Source organism: Corvus moneduloides, chromosome 6 (genome assembly GCF_009650955.1).
Source record: "Corvus moneduloides isolate bCorMon1 chromosome 6, bCorMon1.pri, whole genome shotgun sequence".
Taxonomy (NCBI): Eukaryota; Metazoa; Chordata; class Aves; order Passeriformes; family Corvidae; genus Corvus; species Corvus moneduloides.
This window is the reverse complement of record NC_045481.1, coordinates 20,960,949-20,973,946: the sequence shown is the minus strand read 5'-3', so window position 1 is coordinate 20,973,946 and position 12,998 is coordinate 20,960,949. Positions and strand designations below refer to the sequence as shown.

The 12,998-nt window shown below is 36.5% G+C and overlaps 1 protein-coding gene across 44 annotated transcripts in view; it reads left to right on the top strand.

Annotated features, from left to right (window-relative positions):
* The window catches only part of NRXN3 (neurexin 3), a 982,258-nt gene extending 969,613 nt beyond the window's left edge, over nt 1-12,645 (top strand). For 22 of the 44 annotated variants that reach the window (XM_032112997.1, XM_032112998.1, XM_032112999.1 and 19 more), the window contains one exon: nt 9,089-12,645. In XM_032112997.1, coding sequence (XP_031968888.1) covers nt 9,089-10,014 — 926 coding nt within the window. In that variant the 3' untranslated portion in view covers nt 10,015-12,645. Of the gene's footprint in view, nt 1-1,216; nt 1,633-4,074; nt 4,110-6,668; nt 8,739-9,088 lie in introns of those variants that run through there. The other 22 variants (XM_032113035.1, XM_032113016.1, XM_032113015.1 and 19 more) reach the window with 4 other exon arrangements.
* Nucleotides 12,646-12,998: the final 353 nt, after the last annotated feature.

The window sequence follows — 12,998 nt, the reverse complement described above, 5'->3', positions numbered from 1 at the left end:
ACATCCTACAGTAAAATTAAGCTATTATATAACCCATTTGTCGATCTCAGCCAATTTCTTCTATCTTTTTCTATGTCTATTTATGACGTACATCCAGACTGCACGTCTTTCTTTTTTTCCTCTCCATGTTTATTTTAAAAATAAGTGATTAAAAAAAGATGTATTAAAAAAAAAAGCAACACTCAGGGCTGGTGGGGTTTTTGGCCAACAATTGAAAACATATTTAAATGGGAGGGGGATGGAAGGAAAGAGAATCCCATTGTTAAAAAAAATTCAAATTATGAAAGTGTCCCTAGACTGCTTTGTCTGTTCCTTTCAATGTGTGCATCTGGTTTGTTCATCTTTGAAAGTGTGTGGAATAATTTTTTCTTTAAAAATAAAATTTCAAAATCCAATAATTGTTCTTATCTCCCTTCTTCCTGGGAAGAAAGTGCTCTTTTTCATTTTTTGCTTTTTTTTTTAGTATATCTCTACATAGTTATATTTTGATGTATTTCTTTTCAATGGTTGAATTTCTATCTTAGATTTGGTTTGTTCCAATCTAATAATGGAAAAAAAAAAACAAACAAAACAAAAGAGTTATGAATTGTTTTCTGCAATTTTTTCCCTCTATTTCTGTCTTTAAATAAGGAACTACTTCACTGGCAGAATCCTACAGCTGTATTTTTGAGATTCTCCAGAGAATCCGAATATAAAAGCAGTCTAATTTGACAGTGGGGACGGGGTGTACAAACACAATCTTTATATTCGAAACAGACATTTGATGTGCTCAAGAAATGATTGTCTCAAATTACTGAGAATACTGATGTCAATTTGATGGACTTCAGAAAAGATGATTCTTAGAAGAAGAAGGCTGTGGGTAGCTACGGATGAAGTTGTTCTAATTCCAGTGCATAAAACTAGTTTCCTTGTTTCTTTTGTTTTACTCTCTGGTTATTATTATTATTACTATTATTATTATTATTACTATTAGTTTATGTATTTTTACTGCTATTTTTAGTAGGGAAAAGTCTTAACTGTTTTTATAATTTGAGAACCTTTAATGAAAATGTAAATATTAATACTATAATTATTAATTTTTTTGTAACTTGCATGTTGAAGAAGTTGCAGCTTAGGGTTTGTGAGATTGTCAATGTTAGAGTTCTGTTCTTTCTTTTTGTTGATGGGCATGAATATGCTCATTTGTTTTTGTATATTGCCCATCCCTTCCTTACAGCCAGAAGCTCTAATGCTGCTAGATCACTCCGTACCGCCCTTACATGGACATGGCAACTGACTTACACATTCACTCCCATCATCTTCATCTCCTGTGTAGTACACTCATAGATTTTTACACTCCCACTCCATCCACCCTAAGCATTTTTTCTTCCCATAAGTTCCCCTTCACCACCCCTTTCTTTAGCATCGTTAAAATTTTATGTGCAGTCATCCATTCCTTAAAACACACACACACAAAAATTATAGAAAAAAAGAAAATGTTTAAAAAAATATATATCAAATTGACCAAAAAGGCAAAGAAAGCAACAAACTTTGCTTTTCAAAAAACATTATATGTGTAGATATGCAAACAAGCAAAAGTAAATTCAATAAATTGTACAGGATTTTTCAACTGCAATACGCTAACAACTTTACATAAGATAAAAAAACACAACCAAAAACAGCAGAAAAAAAAACAAGTTCAAATTTGTTAAGGTGCAAGATTTTTTTCTTTTCATGTTATGTGGTGTGGATGTATGTGTTGTTGCCTCCCTGTATCGCCCTTTGTTGTAAAACAAATATATTTAAAAAGAAATAATAAACATTTTGCTAAAAAAGTTTTTAAGAAACAACAGCGAAAAAAAGCAAGTTACAAGAATGTGGCAATGCTACTTGTCCAAGAGCATTCTTACACAACTTTCTTTTGTAAATTTTTCCTTTCATGCCAAAAAACATGCGGGCAATTTGTTGATGTAAGTTGACTGTTATGAAATCAATGTGGTATGCTTTCTAAATATTTTTATGTATTTTTGGTTACTTTTTTTTAAAGGAAATGGTTTTGATTTTCATAATTTTTTTCAGTTCTCATAGGTTTTGATCTTTCTTTTGCTGATAAAAGTGAATTACTTGTTCTGTTTTTCCTTTCTCCGACCTTGTTGCTGTGGCATTTTTATTTTCTAGTGTATGGTTTTGTTTTAGGAAAATATATATAAGTTTATTTATTTTTAATCAGTTTGTATTTGCCTTTATGTTATGTGCTCTTTGTATATTGTCGATTGCCATATTGTATTGTGCATAGGATGGGGTGAAGGAGTCTGAGGCAGTTTACTCCTGTTCTTTCTCAGTGCCCCTCTAGAAGCTTTCTTTCCCTTTCCCCACATGAATCATCAGTAATGCCACTTCTTTTCCAGCTACTTAAATTGTATTTAGCCTGGTGGTATAGCCTTCATGTCAAGTGAAAATTTATGGGACTTCTTTAGCATTTTGGTAATACTGAGGGTTTTCCTACTGCAGCTCTACACCATTCCTACTTTATTCCCATGGATCTATTTTATTTCTATCAATTTTCGTCATTGATGATTATGTGCCCGATGTCCAGTCTAAATGATACTCTCAAGTGTACTCTTACCAGGTAAATGCACCCACTATATTACTATTAGTATCAGACTTGATAGCATCATCCAGAAATGATGCATTTGGCAGACAGATCCTGAACCTCTCAAATTCCCTTACTACAAAAGAGGTTTGCATTAGTTTCTTCAAAAAGCAGTGAGTAAAAGTAAGAGAAAGCCATGCTTCTTTGTGAGTACATATGTTTTCACCATTTCTGCATAGTGATGCTGTGCTCAGCAGGTATATTAGGTTCAGCCTTCAGGTCCCTAGGATAACTGATGCTGAAAACACAACAAATAATTATGCTGAATAGGAAGCTGTCACCAGGTAATCATAAAATTTTAAAATAATGGGGGGAGATAGAAGAGGGCATGTTTCAATTGGTTCAGAGAAGCTCAGTGTCTGGGCACCAAAATACTTGGTTTTGCTCTAGAATTTTGCTTCTAGACATGATGTTAGCACCTCTCTGGAAGGTTCTGCTTCACTGAAACTCCACAAAGGTGACCAAGAATTTACATCAGTGAAAGACGGCCCAGCATCACCTTGGGATTCATGACCTCTCAAACTCTGCACCTTCCTGTTGCTCATCAGCCATCTTTTGGGAAACACTGCATTTACTGATGTCTTTTAATATAGTTGCAGGGAGGGGATTAGGCAATGCTTTTCAACCAGCTTCACCAGAAATCCAGTTTTATCTAATCACTTTGAGGACTAGATAGTCTCTGAAAGGAAAAGGAGATATCTGAGATAAAGAGTTGCAGTATTGCATTGTGGAAATCATGTTTTTCTCTCTACTACTCTCTGTCAATTGCAATTAAATCAGACTGCAAGAGTAGAAAATACTGAGAATATTCATCTACTAGGTTTTGTGTTAGCATCACCTTTCCTTTGAATTAGAGACTATATTCTGAATAATTTCCTCTTTTTATCCTCAGAGGACTCAAAGCAGAATTAACTAAATACCATTAGACTGAAATTTTTGAACTTGGTCTTTTAAAAAGGAATTACTGTGTTGATGCAGAGGGGGGAACGGTAAGGAATTATTTCTCTAGCAAATATTTCATATTGAAAATGGAGTCAGGCTTCACAGGAACATCAAAAGAATAGAATGAAAATTACAAACTTTGGATGCAGAATTTCAAGTACCTGCAGGAATGGATGAATTGTGCAGCCTTTATGGATGACATTTTAAAGCTCTTCAGTTGCAGCTGGAAAAAAGAGAGACGATAAGGCGTGTTCCTTGTCATCATCAGAAGATGAATCTTTCAGGCTTCCCTTTTGTGTGCCTTTTGTCCTGTATCAGTTTGATGCCTGAGACTCCACTGAAGCAGTTGTGGCTCTAAAGATGAAAACCAGCAGCTGCTACAGTTTTTCATCTTGTTTTATTTATCGTATTTTTTGGTGCCCTCTGCATCCTGACTTGCCCACACCATCCTCACAGTTCATAAGGGTTCTATTAAATTTTTAACACTCTGTCTTTTCCAGTGGCAGAGAACTCTGACTGGAGATCAGCTCCAGAGGTATGAATTATATATCTATAAATACGCTTATAAAGCAAAAAGCAGGGCAGCTCCAAGGCTTAAGCAGGCCTTTTATATCCCCAGTGCTCTTGGTAGTTTAAAGAAAAGCACAACTCCATGAAGGTAGCATATGCGTTAGATTAAAAGGCTAATTTTTAATTAATACATGCACACTTTCTGGAATGAGAAGGCCAAGAAAAGCACTGGGCTGTTTGGTATAAGGTTTCCCACCTCACAGATTTCAGTTCTCCCAGAGCTCCTTCCAGTTTGGTGTTAAGTTTTTTGGGGTTTGTGGGGTTTTTTTCAGCTACACTGTGAATGAACAAATACGTTTTGCATCTATGTCACTGCAGAGGGAAAAAATTTATCTGTTTCTCTTTTGTTTGGTTCTTTGGCCTTGTGTTGTCAAGAGGAGCTTTTTAAAAAACATATTTCTATTTGAAAAACATCTATTCTCTGCTTAGGAGAGAAAGCACAAAGTAGGTGAATAATAAATCTGGAAAATCCTTGTGAAATCTTTGGATTGCTAAAGTAATCCTGAACTTGCAGCATACTGGTCAACACTTTTAACTGGTGCTTAACAGCCAACAGAAAAAACGGGAAAAAGAAACCTGTAACTACCAGGAAACAGCCTATATCATTCACAAACAGAATCTAAGTCTTACATGAATATTGTTTGAAAGCCACGGCCCATACTGGCTTGCAGCCTTGTCTTTTTTTTTTTTTTTCATAGCACAGAGCAATTTGGAAATTGAATCTGTAAGCTTTATTCAAGGCTGCAAAGCATTAATTCTGCAATTGAAAAATGGGTAGACATTGTGAGGAGAAGAGAAAACTTGACAAACATAAAACCTCTCTCAAATGTATTTGCCTTCGAGATTGTCACGTAAGGTTTTTCATGGGGTCCTCTTTAGCTTTTTCTAGAGATCGAAATCTATAACATTTGCCTTGCACAGCAAACAATTCAGGATCCAAATCCTGCATAAGATATTCTTGACAACCAAGTGGCCATTTTGTCTTTCAAATCTTTCAGCATTTAGCTTTAAACCAACTTGGGGCCTGGGCAAGAGGGACCACTACTCCACCATCAAAGGACCACTGGCTCCAGGCAGCTTCCTGCACCCTCAGCCATTTTTCTGTGAAGGTGGTTCCCCCTACACACACATTCGTAATCTGCTTGTCATCAGACACCCTGTCGTGTCTCTTACATGTAGAAATGCAGCACCAATTACAGAGTTGTTTGCAGGTATGATATGAAAGTTTGCGTTTGTTCCATAGATATAGGTGATCATATTTCTCACACTTTCCTGGGAGCTTTTCAGGATTTACATTCCCTGTTATCCTTAAATAACACATTTCTTTTAGACTGAGTGGCGTTTTTGTCACGCCATTTTTAAGGAAGTTTTTATCCCTCTATAAATCACATACCCCAAGAAGTATTCACTGTGATTGCATCCTGTTAGACCTACAGCTTCAAGTGTGCTGTGAGTTTTGCATAGATGCCTAACAATGCAATAAAAGAGAAGCCAAATTTGATACCTAGAGTGCTTTTTCTGACTTACTGTCACACAGCCTTTTTAGTCTCAGTTCCTTCTATTACAGACAATAAAAAAATGAAAAATCAAAACATTATTACCACCCTAGCATCTAACTGATACCCCACAGAAGTAAAATTAACTCCTTTTAACTCAAATTAACTCCTTGATGGAGAAGTGATTCCTAATGAAGGACCTTAAACAGTCTCTTTATTTCTTGCGTATCCAAGTAACCACAGTATCAATCATTGGACAATTTGGAATGAAAACTAATGATGAGATTAAATAATTGTATCAAAGTTAATCCAGTGTTCCTGATATGAAAATTATTTCTCTCCTCACATACATTGAGAGATGAAAGCTTAGTCCTGTCTTACACTGTCTTCCATCCAATAGACTTGCTAGCATCAAAAAGCTCCGTTATCTTCTCCATCACTTATGTAAAATCCCATTTATCATAGCAAGTCTAACAACTTCACTTAATATTTCAAGAAGGCTGTGATCATTTTTATAGTTCCAGTAGTCTTGATCATTAGCTCAAGTCCTAAATTACAACAAAAGCTATATAACCATGACCTAGTTTTAAATGCAAAGATTACTGGGACAAAAGGAAGGTCTTCATATTAAATGTAAGATATATCTGATTCCTTCCAGAAAATTAATCATTAACAGGACCAAAATAACTTCTCTTTGGACAAAAACTACCCAAAATATTGCTGCAATGGGTGGCAGATCAACTACATCCTGATGCTGTAGACCAGTATAATAGCTTTTAAGAACAAAGGCACTTCAAGGCTCCAGATGAGCAATTAAAAGCTGACAAACTTCTTTTTCCAGTTGAGTGTCACAGATGGTGAATGAAAATCAGATGAGTATTGCCATTGAACAGCAAAACACTGATCTTAAAAAACTGTTTAAAGGAACATTATCTATCCCTGACTTTCTGGACCTTAAATTCCAGACTCATGAAATTTGATGCAATTCTCACTTAAATACTGTTATTTTTATTCATTTTCTTTACCAGGCTCACAGATGATCTTTCCCCTCAAGGCATACTCCAAGTTCGTCCTGAGACCACCTGTTTGCGTAGATTATAGATGCTCTACTCAAGCCATGGATAGGCCTTCTGGACATATATAAATCATATTACATGCTCCAGTTTCTACATTGCTCAGAAAACAGCTCAGATGCATGAGCACAAAATGCAGTGTAGCCATTTGGCAGACTACACTTTAGGCTTTTTTACATAATTTTTTTGAAAGCATGTAGTATGGAGACATTGATACTTATTTCTTCATTCTCTCTGCAGTAACAAAAGAGATATATGAACATACTGAGGAAGCTCAGAAAACTAAACAACATGTTCAAATTGGCCATTTGTATCTTAACTTAAAACTAGCTTTGCATGAAAGTATGCAAAGTACCGCATTTCTTATTTTGGCATAATTTCTACCCTGGTACCTCTGAGGGAATTCTGATTGTTTCAATTGATTAAACTGTGCCACCACTTAGTTTCCCATTAAGGAAGAGAATAAACCATATTGCTATTTCGGCTATCCAGATTTAATCAAACTGTTAAGTACCTTTTTCAGTATATTGCTATCTTCAATGTGTAATTTGTTCAAATATATTGCTCTCCAAATACATTTAGAAGGGATTTTGATTTTAGACCATATTCCTTATAGACGTTCCATGGACATTACTGGCAGAATTCAGTGGAAAACAAGTGCATGTATTATATGGGGTAGATTTGAGAGAGCAGAATTTTGACCCTGATGCATTCAGCATTTTAACAATGCCAAAGTGTTCATTAGCAGTTATTAATACATAATTAAAACCCAGAATTATTTATTTAGAAACTATAATTCCTTTTGTACATCCTTCTTAAGCAATGGTGAGTATAAATCAAAGTTTCCTATGCATTAGGAATACTTCTTACTGAGTTGCACTCCTAGAACAGATCTAGATGACACTCATGATGTCACGTGAACACTTCCACTTATATTTTAAGCTGCTTACTTAAATGGCTAGGCAAAGAAAAATTACCCAAGAGACAATTTATACTTTCAAAAGCCATGTGGTTCACTCTGAAAAAAGGGTTGATTACCTGTATGTCAGCAGAAAACTATATAATCAGAACTAAAGGAATTAGATAAAATAATAAGATTCCACACTTTTTTTTTTTTTTTTTTTAATCCACAAAATAAAACAGTGGAGTGTTAACTACCATAGACTCAAAAGTAGAGGTGCAGTTACATTATAATATAGAGACAACACAGGGCTATTACCCTAAGAGTAGCAATATTGCTGCTCAGAATCCAAATCACAGAAATGATGCACTGATTTTCTTGTTACATTTGCAGCTTATATTGTGGTAAGGTACAAATGTTACACCTATAGCTTTATTGTTCAACTTGAAGAGGAGACCATAAGTCTACCTTGTTTTCAGCCCTCTATAGGCAGGTAGCCAGCATGGCAGAAATCAGTAGAACTACTGCAATTGTCTACCTGTCAAAAAGTAACAGTAGGTGTGAAGACAACTTCTGCAGTATAATCCTGGACTCAAGTGCTATCTTGGTTCATCAAAGTCCTTGTTCAGTTTTTTTTGTCAATCACAATAAAACCTATCTTAATTTTTAATCAAATTATAATAAATGAATATCAAGAAGAATAGAAGATTAAGCTAGCATGGCACTAGTAGCCCCAAAAGATGCAAAGAAAGGGACATTCCTAGTGTCAAACAGAATGCTAAAGAAAGATTAAAAAGAGATGAACATTGAGTAGAGCTCTGTACCTTCATGGACCCAGTAAGTACTTGGTTCTTATTCCATCCCTCACTTTCATGAACCTTCCCACAATTTAAAAGCCAGATAATGTTGAAGAAGAAATGGATGAATGGGAAGTGCCTTAGGGAAAGGACTTACGTACTCCTACGTATGGTGAGCATATTAGAATGGCGGTGAAGAAATACCACTGTTATTTTAAATGAAAAGGATCAGAAGAGGAAAAACTGGCAAAATGAGTGGTAAAAAACACATCTAGGACAACACTGGTCTATGGAAGTCCAAAGTAATTAATTTAAATAGTCTTCTAACCAAATGCTAAAAAAAGATCACTACCAAAAATTGGTGACCACAGAGTCACTTGAGAGTATCTTCAAAAATCAAAAAATTTGGGTCCCCAAAAATTCACAGTATTTCACTGTATGCACCTAGCATAGGTAGGAAATGGAACGTGCACTTTACCAATGTCCAAGAAGGGTGGGAGGGAACAACGAGAGGCATCCCCAGGAAAGTATGTTGGTAGTGTAGCTAGAGAGAGAAAGCTGATCCCTGACACCTTTTCATAATGCCCAGATCCTCTCTCACCCTTAAGCGAACTGAAAATGGTGCATTGTGTCATTAAAATGTACTAATCATCTTTTCTTTCTCTTTTCCATCCCAGGAGGTGAATTAGTTATCCCTCTACTTGTAGAAGACCCTTTAGCTATCCCTCCTATTGCTACTCGTGCACCTTTCATTACACTTCCCCCTACCTTTCGCCCCCTCCTCACCATTATTGAGACCACCAAAGATTCCCTGTCCATGACCTCTGAGGCGGGGTTACCTTGCTTGTCGGACCAAGGCAGCGATGGTTGTGATGATGATGGCTTGGTGATATCTGGGTATGGCTCAGGGGAAACCTTTGACTCTAACCTACCCCCTACTGATGATGAAGATTTTTACACCACCTTCTCCTTGGTAACAGATAAGAGTCTTTCCACTTCAATCTTCGAAGGTGGCTACAAAGCACACGCACCCAAGTGGGAATCCAAGGACTTTAGACCTAACAAAGTCTCCGAAACTGGTAGGACTACTACCACGTCTTTGTCCCCTGAGCTGATCCGCTCCACAGCTTCGTCCTCGACTGGGATGGTTCCCAAATTGCCAGCCGGCAAAATGAATAACCGTGAGCTCAAACCCCAGCCTGACATAGTCTTGCTTCCGTTGCCCACTGCCTATGAGCTAGACAGCACAAAGCTGAAGAGCCCGCTAATCACTTCCCCCATGTTCCGTAATGTGCCCACAGCAATCCCCACAGAGCCGGGAATCAGACGGGTTCCGGGGGCCTCAGAGGTGGTCCGTGAGTCGAGCAGCACAACGGGGATGGTCGTCGGCATTGTGGCTGCTGCCGCCCTCTGCATCCTCATCCTCCTGTATGCCATGTACAAGTACAGGAACAGGGACGAGGGGTCCTATCAGGTGGACGAGACGCGGAACTACATCAGCAACTCAGCCCAGAGCAATGGCACGCTCGTGAAGGAGAAGCAGCAGAGCTCAAAGAGCGGCCACAAGAAGCAGAAAAACAAGGACAAAGAGTATTATGTGTAAAAAAGAATACTTATTTATATATAAATACATAAATACTTAATGAGATTTAACTGAGATATCAGAACCATTGCAGCGAACGAGATGATTGGGAGATAACGTTTGTGGGAAAAAGTATTGGGAAAAAATTTTCAGCAGTGACTGTTAATGTCTAAGTCATCACTTGGAGTCAGCAAACTTTGCCCTAATGTATTATAAAGCACACTTAGCGTTCTGGAGATGGCGCGCACAGCTCTGCTCTGTTAGTGAACTTGGACATCTCCAAATCTCCTCCTCCGCTGAACTTTCTGCAAAGGTAGAAGACTTCATGGCTTACTTGTTTCATATCTCCAAGTGAGTCTTTAACAATGTTCGTGATCCCTGACTGTATCAATAATTTTTCAGTTTACTTATTTAAAAAAAAAAAAAAAAAAAGAAGGAAAAAGAAAAAAATTACAAACATTATTAAACAACAAAGAAATATTGAACTAACTGATCTGGCCGTGTCCAGCATACATATAACTTTTCGAGATTGGAGGAGGGGAATAAATGATTTTGGAGATTGTTGGTTTTTTGGTTTGGTTTGGTTTTGTTTCTTGGGTTGCTTTTTGTTTGGTTTCTTTGGTTACTTTTGGGTGAGGGAGGGAAGAGTTGAGTGGAATGGTGTGGGGGGTGAACCAGGACATGACTTGAGAAGAAATCTCGGAAAAAAAAGTCCATAATAAAGAGAGACTATTACCATATATGAACTCAAAAGCTACCCATGGTGTTTACTCTGCATATCTGGTTGTATTGTCTCTAGAATCCGTCATCTTGCAGTAAGTTGTTTGCTAACAACACAGTGTAAGTGTCTGATGAGTGGTACTGAGGAAAGTTGTCATGAAAAGCTGGTTCTCTTGGATCTGGCTCCAGTATTTGCAACTGAACTGACGAGCAGATGGGTTTGGGTCTGTTCTGATCAGTCATTGGCTTTAGTTGAGTATAGCACTTAGTATGCATTAGACAACCAAAGTATGGTTAATGGGATTTGGAGATTCAAAAAAGAACGCTTAAAAGTTATTAACCATTCTGAGCTGAATATACTGTGCAAAAATAAAGGAGCATTCCTCTGGGTTCTGGTTCTGTGACATTGCAGTGCATGCAAAAAATAATAATAAATCAGTTTAATAAAGAGATCAGAAAGACACCACTGGAGTTCAACTTGTGACAAGAACAATAAATATCAGAAAAGCTAAGCACTTGTAAAAGAATGCAAAATACATAGTTTTTTTGACATATAACTGTTTTTCATATGTAATATTTTAATTTTGTAGCTTGACATTTCAGATCATCTGTCTTTCCATTTGCCCTATTCTCCCTTTTCCTTCTCTTTTATATAAAAGGAAATAAATAAAGCTGCTGTGACACACAAAAAATAATAAAGAAAAATTAATTTAATAATATAATATATATATACACACAGATATATTTATCATGGTATGTTTGATGGGACGGCTGGAACAGAAGTTCTGTTATGATCTTAATGCAGAATGTTCTTGAAGAACAGAGTAAAAAGAAACAGACAACAAAAGCAAACCTTAAAATGTGAAGGGAGTGTGTGTTTTAGCTTTGTCACAGTTACCTGTGTCAAAAAAAAATCTGAAATTTTGTTTACATATTTTACTACTATTTTTTTGCTAGTATAATTTCTATATGGATACCCTGATGGTGTATATACTGTTTTATGGTTAAATTGGGAATGTCTTATGTTTTATTTAACTTATTTAATTTGGTTGTTTGGGTTCTACATTTTCCCAGTTATTGTGAAAAGGATTATCTTACTGTACAGAACAATAGTGAGGTGGTTTGACGGCCATGCCTATTATGTGGAAAAACATAAATGAGGGAGAGAGAGACAGAGAGGGAAACAACAAAAACCAAGACGGGTTGAGAATCCTGGGATATCAGAAATGAAAACTTTTGCAGATGAAAACTAATCAGCTGTTTAGGTTTAGAAATCTACTCTTGCTGGTGTTTATAAGTCGCATGAATATTTGACTTTGAAGAAGTGTCATCAGATACACACACGCACATGGGAAATTCAAAAAAACAGTCTTCTCAAATGTTTGGAGAAGACACTTTCACGTTAACAATTATTTTCAGTGCGTGTATGTGTGCGTGTGTGTGGTGCGTGTGCGCGTGTGTGAGGTTGAGCTTTTTTCTTTTTTATTTTTTATACTAAAAAGAAAAAAAGACAGGTTTTAAAAAGGTATGAAAGCACGATTTTAGATGACTTAACTGGCCGAAACTATATAAAGTTGATTATATCTTGATGTCTGTAAAAGATTGCTGTTCTTGGAGTCTTGGAGTCTTGTGAAATGATTTCCTGCTTTCTTTCTTCCTTTCCTTTTTGCTTTCCTTTTTTAAGTTAAAGGAAAAATATTTACACTTTCCTTTTTTGTGTAAGTTTCTATTGGACAGTTTTTGGGAACATGTGCATTTCTGTATGTGGGCTTCTACCATATCCCTGTTGCTTTATGGACAACCTGGAGAATTTTTGAGTTACCGTGATGTTATAGCTTTTTTTCCCTTTCTTTTTCTTCTTTTTGATTCTTCTTCTTTTCTTAGTTGCATTTTGTTTAAAGATATGCTTAGCAATAAAATGTTCTTCCCAAAGCCCTGGATGTTGCTGCATTTTTATTTCTGAAAGGCTTCAGGGAAATTCCAGACCTTTAAAGGTGAAAATATTCTGTGATGTAAGTATCTCCCATCCCACAGGAGTGTCTAGCCACCAAATTACAGAATCATGTTCATGTTTGCTTTCTTCTGTTAGTCTTTTTTCTTTCATTAGTCCAATGAACCTTATTTCTTTCCTTTGCTGGGATATAAATTAAACTTCAGTCTGGGGTCTATCCCATACTACTCCCACGTGGGGTAGTTCTCTGGAATATGGGCTTCAGTCATATCAGATAAAAGCATACCTAGGACATTGACTTAGTATGCCCTTTCTTATATGCTCCCTTTGAAGT